This window comes from Malaclemys terrapin, chromosome 12 (assembly GCF_027887155.1).
Source record: "Malaclemys terrapin pileata isolate rMalTer1 chromosome 12, rMalTer1.hap1, whole genome shotgun sequence".
Lineage (NCBI taxonomy): Eukaryota > Metazoa > Chordata > Testudines > Emydidae > Malaclemys > Malaclemys terrapin.
In genome coordinates this window covers 33,125,360-33,137,622 of record NC_071516.1, presented here as the reverse complement: position 1 = coordinate 33,137,622, position 12,263 = coordinate 33,125,360, and the positions used below count along the sequence as shown (strand labels likewise).

General features: G+C 45.1%; 2 protein-coding genes across 8 annotated transcripts in view; one reads left to right on the top strand and one right to left on the bottom strand.

The window, feature by feature from the left end:
* Nucleotides 1–652: 652 nt before the first annotated feature.
* Nucleotides 653–4,122, bottom strand: LOC128846630 (PAX-interacting protein 1-like). The gene is made up of 2 exons (XM_054045863.1): nucleotides 2,135–4,122; nucleotides 653–1,268 (listed from the first exon to the last, which is right to left on the bottom strand). Exons 1-2 carry the CDS (start codon nucleotides 2,208–2,210, stop codon nucleotides 766–768), a joined length of 579 nt encoding a protein of 192 aa, XP_053901838.1. The 5' UTR covers nucleotides 2,211–4,122; the 3' UTR covers nucleotides 653–765.
* Nucleotides 4,123–4,261: 139 nt separating this feature from the next.
* The window catches only part of LOC128846598 (ubiquinol-cytochrome-c reductase complex assembly factor 1), an 88,240-nt gene continuing 80,238 nt past the window's right edge, over nucleotides 4,262–12,263 (top strand). For 5 of the 7 annotated variants that reach the window (XM_054045812.1, XM_054045811.1, XM_054045809.1 and 2 more), the window contains exons 1-3: nucleotides 4,262–4,347; nucleotides 9,130–9,234; nucleotides 10,209–10,316. In XM_054045812.1, coding sequence (XP_053901787.1) covers nucleotides 4,300–4,347; nucleotides 9,130–9,234; nucleotides 10,209–10,316 — 261 coding nt within the window. In that variant the 5' untranslated portion in view covers nucleotides 4,262–4,299. The remainder of the gene's footprint in view (nucleotides 4,348–9,129; nucleotides 9,235–10,208; nucleotides 10,317–12,263) is intronic. The other 2 variants (XM_054045810.1, XM_054045808.1) reach the window with 1 other exon arrangement.

Sequence of the window (12,263 nt, the reverse complement as noted above, 5' to 3'; positions counted from 1 at the left end):
GATGCTCGCGTCTTCAGGAACTCTGGTCTGTTTCGAAAGCTGGAGGAAGGGACTTTCTTCCCGGACCAGAAAGTAACCGTTGGGGATGTTGAAATGCCTATCGTGATCCTTGGGGACCCAGCCTACCCCTTAATGCCATGGCTCATGAAGCCGTACACAGGCAGCCTGGACAGGAGTCAGGACCTGTTCAACTATAGGCTGAGCAAGTGCTGAATGGTGGTGGAATGTGCATTTGGACGTTTAAAAGCGCGCTGGCGCAGCTTACTGACTCGCTCAGACCTCAGCGAAAATAATATCCCCATTGTTATTGCTGCTTGCTGTGCGCTCCACAATATCTGTGAGAGTAAGGGGGAGACATTTATGGCGGGGTGGGAGGTTGAGGCTACTCGCCTGGCCGCTGATTACGCGCAGCCAGACACCAGGGCGGTTAGAGGAGCACAGCAGGGCGCGGTGCGCATCAGAGAAGCTTTGAAAACGAGTTTTGTGACTGGCCAGGCTACTGTGTGAAACTTCTGTTTGTTTCTCCTTGATGAACCCTCCAACCCCCCCCCCCCCCGACCCGGTTCACTCTACTTCCCTGTAAACCAACCACCCCACCCCACCCTCCCCACTTCAAGCACCGCTTGCAGAGGCAATAAAGTCATTGTTGTTTCACATTCATGCATTCTTTATTAATTCCTCACAGATGTAGGGGGATAATTGCCAAGGTAGCCTGGGATGGGTGGGGGAGGAGGGATGGAAAAGGACACACTGCAGTTTAAAACTTTAACTCTTATTGAAGGCCAGCCTTCTGATGCTTGGGCAATCATCTGGGGTGGAGTGACTGGGTGGCCGGAGGCCCCCCCACCGTGTTCTTGGGCGTCTGGGTGAGGAGGCTATGGAACTTGGGGAGGAGGGCTGTTGGTTAAACAGGGGCTGTAGCGGCGGTCTCTGCTCCTGCTGCCTTTCCTGCAGCTCAACCATACGCTGGAGCATATCAGTTTGATGCTCCAGCAGACGGAGCATTGACTCTTGCCGTCTGTCTACAAGCTGACGCCACCTATCATCTTCAGCCCGCTGCTTGCTCTTTTCATCCCGCGATTCAGCCTGCCACCTCTCCTCTCGTTCATATTGTGCTTTTCTCATGTCTGACATTGACTGCCTCCACGCATTCTGCTGTGCTCTATCAGCGTGGGAGGACATCTGGAGCTTCGCGAACATATCGTCCCGCGTCCTCCGTTTTCTCTTTCTAATGTTCACTAGCCTCTGCGAAGGAGAAACATTTGCAGCTGGTGGAGGAGAAGGGAGAGGTGGTTAAAAAAGACACATTTTTAGAGAACAATGGGTACACTCTTTCATTACAAGGTTGCATTTTTCCTCTGCCTGCCGGTTTGGTACGAGAGATCACTCACGCAGTGCCCCAGGCAACATATTTCGGCTTGCAGGCAGCCATGGTAAGCCACAGTCTTTTGGCTTTTCTAACCTTCTTAACATGCAGGAAAGGTTTCAAACAGCAGCGCATTTCCCATATCAAGGATGAATTGGGTTGGCCATTTAAAATGGGTTTTCAATGTAAAAGGAGGTGCTGCGGTTTCCGGGTTAACATGCGGCACAAACCCAAGTAACCCCCCCCCCCCCCACACACACACACCCGATTCTCTGGGATGATCACTTCACCCCTCCCCCCACCGTGTGGTTAACAGCGGGGAACATTTCTGTTCAGAAGAGCAGGAACGGGCACCTCTGAATGTCCCCCTTAATAAAATCACCCCATTTCAACCAGGTGATCGTGAATGATATCACTCTCCCGAGGATAACAAAGAGAGATAAGGAATGGATATTGTCTGCATGCCAGCAAACACCGGGACCATACGCTGCCATGCTTTGTTATGCAATGATTCCAGACTACGTGCTACTGGCCTGGCGTGGTAAAGTGTCCTACCATGGCGGATGGGATAAGGCAGCCCTCCCCTTTGGGCTTTGGGAGTACATAAAGGAGAGCTTTCTGGACATGTCCCTGGAGGATTTCCGCTCCATCCCCATACACGTTAACAGACTTTTCCAGTAGATGTACTGGCCGCGATTGCCAGGGCAAATTAATCATTAAACACGCTTGCTTTTAAACCATGTGTAATATTTACAAAGGTACACTCACCAGAGGTCTCCTGTGTGCCCTGAGGGTCTTGGGTGAGTTCGGGGGTTACTGGTTCCAGGTCCAGGGTCACAAACATATCCTGGCTGTTGGGGAAACCGGTTTCTCCGCTTCCTTGCTGCTGTGAGCTACCTACAGTACCTCCATCCTCATCTTCCTCGTTCCCGAACCGTCTTCCCTGTGTGTTTCTCCATTGACGGAGACATAGCACACGGTTGGGGTAGTGGAGGCTGCACCCCCTAGAATGGCATGCAGCTCCGCATAGAAGCGGCAAGTTTGCGGCTCTGCCCCGGACCTTCCATTTGCTTCTCTGGCTTTGTGGTAAGCTTGCCGTAGCTCCTTAACTTTCACGCAGCACTGCTGCGTGTCCCTGTTATGGCCCCGGTCCTTCATGGCCTTGGAGACCTTTTCTAATACTTTGCCATTTCTTTTACTGCTACGGAGTTCAGCTAGCACCGATTCATCTCCCCATATGACGAGCAGATCCCGTACCTCCCGTTCGGTCCATGCTGGAGCTCTTTTGCGATCCTGGGACTCCATCACGGTTACCTGTGCTGATGAGCTCTGCGTGGTCACCTGTGCTCTCCACGCTGGGCAAACAGGAAATGAAATTCAAACGTTCGCGGGTCTTTTCCTGTCTACCTGGTCAGTGCATCTGAGTTGAGAGTGCTGTCCAGACCGGTCACAATGAAGCACTGTGGGATAGCTCCCGGAGGCCAATAACGTCGAATTCCGTCCACACTACCCCAATTCCGACCCGCAAAGGCCGATTTTATCGCTAATCCCCTCGTTGAAGGTGGTGTAAAGAAACCGGTTTAAAGGGCCCTTTAAGTCGAAAGAAAGGGCTTCGTCGTGTGGACGTGTCCAGGCTTAATTCGAGTTAACGCTGCTAAAGTCGACCTAAACCCGTAGTGTAGACCAGGCCTCATTGTTGAAAGTTCCTCTCCTCCAACTCCAGTCTGGCTTCTGCCCTCTCCATTTCACTAACTCAGCTCTCAGAATCTCTTTTGACCTCTAACCAACCAAAGTTCAGAACCTCTACTCCAGCTCCATTTTCGTTGACTTCTGCTCTGCCTTTGACAGCCGTTATCACACCTACATTCTCTATGTCATCCATAACTGTCTTCTCCTGATTCATTCAGTGGATCATCATCCTGTTCTCCCACTCTCCTTGGCCCCCTCCTCTTCTCTCTTTATATCCCCTCTCTCTGGGCAATCCTAATCTGCTCCCATGATTTAAGAGCTCTCTCTTACACCAGTCTAACTCTCCAATCTAATACCACATCTCAGTCTGTTTCTCCAATAATTCCTCTTGGATCTCTTGCCATCAGCTAAATATAACATGCCCCCAAACAGTCTTTCCTTCCAAACCCAGTGCTTTCCCCTCTCTCCATCACAGATAACAGCACCACTATATTTTCAGTTGACCAGGACTGTAACCATGGTAACATTTCACTCCACACACATCCTAGACCTGTACATCCTGGCTATTTCAAAAAGTTGCCATTTCCTCCCACCATAACAATTCCAGGATCTAGCTTTTCTTCTGTCCACAGAACCAGAGCTCTTTCCACAGGCCTTCCTGCCATCTAACCCCCCATCAGCACCACTCTGAAGTCTGGCACTAAGATCATCGTGCCGGGCCCATGGTTACGAGCCGGCCCCCATCTCCACTTATTCCTTTATTGCTTCAAACTGAAGCTCTTCCTGACCAAGCCCCGCCCTACCCGGTCACCCTTATGGGGGCCTGTCACGTTGCCTCCTGTTCCCGGGCTCCAGACACGAGGCAGCCACCCCCCGCCCCGCTTTTCTGCCTCTCGCACAAGCACTTGCTTCCACGCTGCCCTCTCCCCCCGGGCTGGCCTTTCCCAAGGAGCCCCCCGCCACACGGCTCATAGAGCTGCTCAGCCGGCGCAGGGAGGGGGATGGGCTGTTCCCAGAGCAGCGCCCCTTAGAGCGCAGTAGCAGACCAGGACGGGGGCTGCTGGGCAGGGTAGGGGACTGGTACGCGCTTCCGCCCCGACACGTGACCCATAGTGCTCATGCGCGGAACGATTCTTACTCCCCGCAGCGCGTGCGAACTAAGGGGGCCAAGTAGGGAGGTGTATGCGCACGCGCAGTTATGATTTCAGCCCCCCACTAGGTTGTGAGAAGCGGAAGTAGTTACCATGTTCCGGAAGCGCTTGAGTGTCATGGCGGCGTTGGTGAGAGCTGTGGTAGGTGAGGGGATGGGTCAGAGTTGGAGCCCGAGCCATGGCCCCAGTGTCTGTGTCCGGCCGGGTTCGGAGCCTCCCTGCAGCGCGGACGGTCTGGCTCAGGAGCCGCCGACAAATGCACCTGGGGGGGCTGCGGTCTCCGCGGGTGACAGGGCCCTGGGAGTGGTGGCCCCCGGCTCTGTTCCCCGGGGGGCGGGTTTGGCGGGGCATGTCTGGTAACTTCCCAGCGGTGTTGTAGTCGATCCGGGGCCTTGGCCCCGCGCTGTGTCCCGTTGTCGGCGGTGATGTGTGTGGTACGTGCGGCTCGGTGAGGGGAGCTGGGCTGGGAGCACAGGGTTGCAGTATCTGGGGTACCCCAGCCCGGCACTTCCGTGTTCTCCAGTAGCACAATGATTCGTCTTTCGAAAAGATTCCGAATTAGAAATTTAGTTTGGATTCCTTTGTTCCATATGGTGGTTTTTCAACAGCCATTCAAACACCTCTTTTCCCCACCCCTCCCGAATACTGATCAGTTTACACTTTACATGTTTCCTTCTTGATCTTTATTCGTGAACAGGAGCATCAAACAGGTTCCACATCAGAGGCTTTGAATCCTTCTTTCCTTCTTTACCCGTTCTTTGTAGAAGCTTCTGATTTTTATTTCAGGATCTTTTCACTTGTTGGAAGCTGTACGTCAGGACACTTACTTCAAGAATTACTGTTTGCAGTCCTCTGTGATCTGCTGAGCTAACTTCCTGAATGTTAAACTTTTTATTCATTCAGTATTTGCTAGTCATTGTTGCAGTTTGCCCAGTTAGCATTGGAGATAAAAAATTTATCTTCTAACACTTTAGTATATAGAGACGGCACATCTCTTTCATCTTAACTCGCATGTCCTTTCGGTAACAGTGAAAGTGCATGCTTGAGTCTCTGCTCTTCTTATTAATCATATTTATTGTGGGTAGCACCTAGGGACCAACTAAGAATTGTACGTTACCTAGCACAATGGTGCACAAGCACAAAAGTAGTAGAAGTCAGAAAATACTGGAGGTGAAATGTTGGCTGCATGTCTGGTATGAAGTTTAAAGGCTTTGGTTATGTTGGAGCTTTGGGATACGTTCCAGTGGGAGAGGTAGTTGTATGAGCAGGATAGCCTGCATCTCACTGGGATGAGGGGAGTGCTAATGTTCTCAGTTGGAGACTAGCTGGATCAGCCAGGAGGCTGTTAAACTACCAATGCAAGGGGAGGGTGGTAAGGAGGCAAGTATTGTATAAACTGGAATTTGGAATGTAAGAAACAAATTGGATCAACGTGAAAGAAGATTTTTTTCAATGGCTTATATACCTTTGCTGGGAGTCTGAGTAACAAACGTTGGAAATTTCTCATTGATTAGAAGAAATTTGATAGGCATTACTGAAATTTGCATGGTTGGAAAGTTGTCACTTGTTATATCCTGCCCAGGAAGGTCAGAGCAGGTGAAAGAAGTAGGGTTGGAACTCTACATTAAAGACATCATTATCTGTTTTAAAGTTGTAGGTAACTCACAACCACATGAACTTTGATCCATTTCATGTGCTAACTAACAAAGTGCAGGAAGGAGTGCTGGTGAGGAGTCTGTTGCAGACCACCAAATCAAAAAGGGACATGATGGAAAGAAAAATTGTGTTATGAGGGACTTCAGTTTGGGAGACAAATACTGGAGGTCTCATGCAGCCAGTAGTAAATCAAAATTAGGGTTTCTAAAAACTTATAGATGGTAATTTTTTAATGCAACAGGTATTGCACCCCAACACAAAATAACTATTTTATTCTCATGATAAACAAAGATGAATATAGATTCTAAAGCCAGAAGGGAACATTGTGATCATCTAGTCTTACCTTCTGTATAACACATACAACTTCCCTAAAATAATTCCTGGAGCAGGTCTTTTAGAAAAACATCCAATCTTGATTTAAAGATTGTCATTGATGGCGAATCCATTTCAACCCTTGGTAAATTGTTCCAATGGTTAATTACTGTCCTTATTAAAAATTTACACCTTATTTCCAATCTGAATTTGTGGAGTAGAGCAGAAGAATTACTTCTTGTGTCTTGCTTACAACACTCCTGCTAATACATCCCAGAATGATGTTCGCTTTTTTTTGCAACAGTGTTACACTGTTGACTCTCATTTAGCTTGTGGTCCACTATGACCCCCAGATCCCTTTCTGCAGTACTCCTTCCTAGGCAGTCATTTCCCACTTTGTATGTGTGCAACCGATTGTTCCTTCCTGAGTGGAGTACTTTACATTTGTCCTTATTGAATTTTATCCTATTTACTTCAGACCATTTCTCCAGTTTCTCCAGACCATTTTGAATTTTAATCCTATCCTTCAAAGCACTTGCAACCCCTCCCAGCTTGGTATCATGGGTAAACTTTATAAGTGTACTCTCTATGCCATTATCTAAATCATTGATGAGGATATTGAACAGAACCAGACCCAGAACTGATCCCTGCGGGACCCCACTTGTTATGTCCTTCCAGCATGATAAAATCACTGATAATTGCTCTCTGGGAATGGTTTTCCAACCAGTTTTGCACCCACCCTAGTTTGTTTATGAGAAGGTCATGTGAGACAGTTTCAAAAGCTTTACTCAAGTCAAGATATACTACATCTACTGCTTCCCCGCCATCCACAAGGATAACAAGTTATCAGATTGGTTTGACACGATTTGTTCTTGACAAATCCATGCTGACTGTTACTTGTACATATACTAGTAGTACATATACTAATGATAAACATTTTAAAATCAGTAGCCTCAAGAATTCTAACAGAGTTGGCTGAGGACATCTCTGGCTAAGTGATCTTAATTTTTAAGAAATCTTGGAATGCTCAGGAAATTCTAGAGGTCTGTAAATGTGCTTATTTCATGCCAATATTCAAAAAGGGCAAGCGGGATAATCCAGATAACTATTGGCGAATTAGCAAAATAATGGAAAACCTCATGCAGGATACAATCAATAGAGTAAAGTATGGGAATATAATTAGTGCCAGTCAACATGGTTTTGTGGCAAATAGATCGTTTAACAAGATCTCATTCTTTGAGATTACAAGTTTGACAATACAGGTAACTGGGTAGTTGTAATATACTTATACTTTTGTAAGGTGTTAGACTTATAAAGCACAACATTTTGATTAAAAAAAAATAACTATACAGTATAATTAGCGCACGCATTAAATGGATTAAGAACTGACTGATAGATCTCAAGAAATAGGTGTCAATGGGGAATCATCATCGAATAGGCATGCTTTTAGTGGGTTCTGCAGGGATCAGTATGAGGTCCAGTACTATTCAGCACTTTCATCAGTGATCTGGAAGTAAATATAAAATCACTTCTGATAGAATTTGTGGATATGAGAGATTGGTGGAGTGGTAAATAATGATGAGTACATGGAAATTTCACCGAGTTACCTGGGTCATTTGATAAGCTGTGCCTACTTAAACAAAATATTTTAATGCAGCCAAATACAAAGTTATACATCTAGGAAGGAGGGTTGTAGGCCATACGTATAGAATAGGGGACTGTATCAATCTGTTTTGCTTTTCAAAAAGAAGGTGAAGAGGTGACCTGATTAGTGTATAAGTACCTTCATGGAGAGAAAATATTCTGTCCCAAAGGGCTCTTTAATCTGTCAGATAAAAGCATAAGAAAAAAACAATGACTTTGCTTTGCAGGTTAATAGTAAGTGCACCAGACCCTGAGTCCCTTTGAAGCATTCCCTTGTAGTGTCTAATTCCTTATCCACTGAACACTCACAGAAATACCAGGTCTGCTGTCCCCAAAGGAATAATACACAGACCAACTTGTAAGATTTAGCTCAGGACCAGCACGTTACTTAACATCACAGCAGCACTGATAAACTTATCATTGTTTTCACTTTAAATATGAAGTGAGATTCAGGAGATAGTGAGTAAGGATATTGGAAACATGGTTATGTATAAAACAAACAAGTTAACCTCTTGTCTAAAGAAGTTTCTCACCCAAAATCATCTTTAGCGTTATCAATCAAGGTTGGCCGACATCCCATTTTCATGAATGTAAATGCGTTGCCCGTTTACTTCCTTGGTGCTTTGCCTCCTATGTATACCCCCACGGTTCATTGTCTGTACTCAGAGACAGGATAACAACCCATGGCTTGTTTTTCCTGTTTCCTGCATCCCTGTTGACTTCACATTTCTTTGTTAACATTTGACTTTGTATGTAAATAGACAACCAATGTGTTAGTTTACAATGTTTAATTTACATCCCCAGAGAGAGAGACAAGAGGAAAACTTGTTTTTCACCTCTGCTAGTGACCAACACCTTGATATAGACTTTACAAACATTTTCAGTGTATATACAAAACTCCTTCCATAGTATCTGCACATACATTAAACAATATTAATGACCAGTCTGACACCAGCTTTCATTTTGAGAACTCACATGACATTTGTTGGTGAATCAGAATGTACATACCAGAATCAGTATATTTCTGTAACCATCTTACCAGTTGGCATTACGGGGTTCTTAAGTCACAGTGTGACTTCAAAACAGCATGGGATATTCCTGTGTGAATTTGTTATGGATGACTATCAAGTTGATAGGAATAGCTGCCTTTGCATTGTTTTGATTTTCTGGGATGCCCACAATTAATAGTTATAATGTAGCTGGAAATTCCAGCAGTCTTCTCTTTTTGCTGGTTTCCAGTAGAATATATGAATCCTAGGATGTTCCCCTTCACTGCTGGTTACTGTGTGCATGCTGATCTCTCTATTCTAGAAGTGCCAGACTGGAATGCCTCAATGGATTACAGTATGCAGTGGATTAATACAATCAACCTTGCCGCAAGCACAGTGGGACAGAATGCTCTATGGCACTCTTCAGGTAGGATATTTCATTATTCTAAAGCATGTAAGAATTGGGGATTTGTGTAGGTCCTCACATATGAAATAAAAGGTCACAGTCTTCTAGCACATGTGAGTGGCGGGGGATAGTTCTTGCCAGTGCTGCTACCTGAGCATCTAGAAAAAGGGATCTTGTAAAACTGAAATGAAAGGCCTGGCTGGGATGATTTAGTTGGGGTTAGTCCTGCTTTGAGCAGGGGGTTGGACTAGATGACCTATTGAGGTCTCTTCTAACCCTAATCTTCTATGATTCTATAATTAAGGGAGCTGAAATCTCAGACAGTTCTTCTGACTGTTTTTCCCCCAGCCCACAGTCATTATTTCTGTTCAAGCCCATGTCTGTTAGACACTGGATAAAAGGCTGAACCACTTCAGCTAGATTAGGTGGTGGAGATATAAATCTGTCACGCAGGCCATGAAAACACCACAACCCATGTTTGGTTACTAATTGTGTTTCACATAAGAGCTAAATATGTGGAGCTTGGCTAAGCAGTAACTGGTTTAGGAGTGAGGCTGACCTGATTGTGTAACCTGGTGTATCATTTTTATAAGACTCCGATAACTATAGTATCAAATCACCAACCCATATAAAATGTCTTTGGCATTGGAAGGGTGTTAATGCCAAGGAGAGAGGAATTATTTACTGTTGTACAAGGAGGTATAACTAGGATTAATGGAACAAAAATCTGAGAGAAAATCTAGATTAAATTTCAGGACAAATTGTGTGACGTTAAGATGCATGAGACTGCCAGCCCTTCCATAGGCTATTTAAAATATTACCAAATGTACAGTAGGGAACAAACCTTCACTGGACCCAGAGAGATGGGCTTGATGACCTAATAGGTCTTTTTCATCTGTAAATTCTATGACTGTAAATTAGTGAATGTTTGAATGTAACACAATTTTAGTGCTTATTCCTCAACACTGTTCTCACTTCTCTTTTGTCACTTTAAGCAGAGGCATGAGACTGGCCGACCCCAGCTGAATAAAGTATGTGGTGGATTGATACAAACCAGTGGTGCAATAACACAGCAAAGGAGAATGCTTCACAGCACTGATCAGGTTAGAATAGTTTGATATTATTGTTTATTATAAGAGGCTTCATTGTAGCAATCACTCTACAGAGACCTTTAACTTGTGACTGGATAACTTTGACAGCATTACTGGCCTAGTGGATGAGGAGAAGCAGTAGATGTGCTACATCTTGATTTTAGTAAGGCATTTAACACAGTCCCACATGACATTCTCATAAGCAAACTAGGGAAATGTGCTGTACAGGCCTGTCGCATCTTATGCGCATTTAACATGCGCAATTTCAGCTTTACGTGGTCGGCAAAAACAAAAAAAAGAGAAAAATAACAATTTTAATACTGTACCTGTAGTGCGGGTGATTCCGCCCGCCATTACACTCAATGTAATTTTGACTGTACGTGATTTTCACTTTACGTGCTGACTGCGGAACGTAAGATGCGACAGATCTGTAGATGAAATTACTATAAGGTGGGTGCAAAGACCGATAACTACTCTGAGTATGAGGTATGACGTGGCAGGTAATTGTCCTGCGCTACTCGGCACTGGTGAGGCCTCCACTGGAGTACTGTGTCCAGTTCTGGGTGCCACACTTTAGGAAAGAGGTAAACAAATTAAAGAGAGTCCAGAAGAGAGCAACAAAAATGATAAAAGGTTTAGAAAACCGGTCCTATGAGGAAAGATTTTAAAATTGGGCATGTTTAGTCTTGAGAAAAGAAGACTGAGGAGGGACCTGATAATATGTTCAAATATGTTAAGGGCTGTTATAAAGAGGACAGTGATCAATTGTTCTCCATGTCCACTGAAGGTAGAACTAGAAATAATGGGCTTAATTGGCAGCAAGGGAAATTTTAGGTTAGCTATTAGGAAAAACTTTCTAACTATAAGGATAGTTAAGCTCTGGAGTAGGCTTTCAAAGGAGATTGTGGAATCTCCATCATTGGAGATTTTTAAGAACAGTTTGGACAAACACCTGTCAGGGATGGTCTAGGTTTACTTGGTCCTGCCTCAGAGCAGGGGGCTGGACTGGATGTTATAGAGTAGACATTATCACAGACCAAGGCCAGTGATTTGAGAGCTGCAAGGTATCCCTCCAAGAGGCAGAGCACTAAGTGTCATGTTCCTTTCTCTCTCCCCAACTGGGTGATGGGGAGCTGCTGGGAAAGGTCCAACAAAAGGCCCTGTGAGAGATAGGGGAGAGATGGGAAGAGAAGTACTAATTGGGGGCAGATTCTTCCTTGTCTTCTTCAGGAGAAAAGAGACAGAAGTGTTGCCCCCACTTTTAAAGGGGATAGGATGCTTCCCCTCTCTTTCTGGTGTGTGTGTGTGTGGGGGGAGAGATAATGGGAGGTATAGCAAATTTTGCTATTCACTAAATGTTTAATACTGTCATACTAAATATTAATAGTAACTAATGATGGTGTGCTGTGAACGCAGCGTATCCTGCTGACCAGTATTGTTTTGTTTCCTTTTCTCCCCGCATCTTTACATCTACTGTGGCTTCTTGTCTTATACTTGGATTGTAACCTCATTGGGGCAGAATCCATCTCTGTTATGTTTTTGTTCAGTGCCTAGCACAATGGGTCCTTGTCTTTGGTGATAGCCTCTAGGTATTACCATAATGCAAATAATAACTCTGATGGTCCTTGCTCCACAGAGGTTGCAGGCTAAGAAAACGACAGCATACAACAGGTGCACAAGATATAAGAAGGGGAGCGGGTTGGGAGAACGAAGGAACAATAAAATTCACATACAATGCCTGACAACAATCCCAGTTTGCTACTGGCATAGGCTTAGTCAGATGGCAATGGTTTGTAGGCATTATGGCAGAGCTAAATTCTAAAGAGATTTGAAAGAGAACAAAGTAGTGGCTTTACAGATTTTTACAGTGCCTTTCCCCAGTGTAAGGGAAAGGCAGTATGAAAGAAAGCATGGAGGCATATGTGGGAGAAATGGAGTAGCAGTCAAGACAGGCATCAT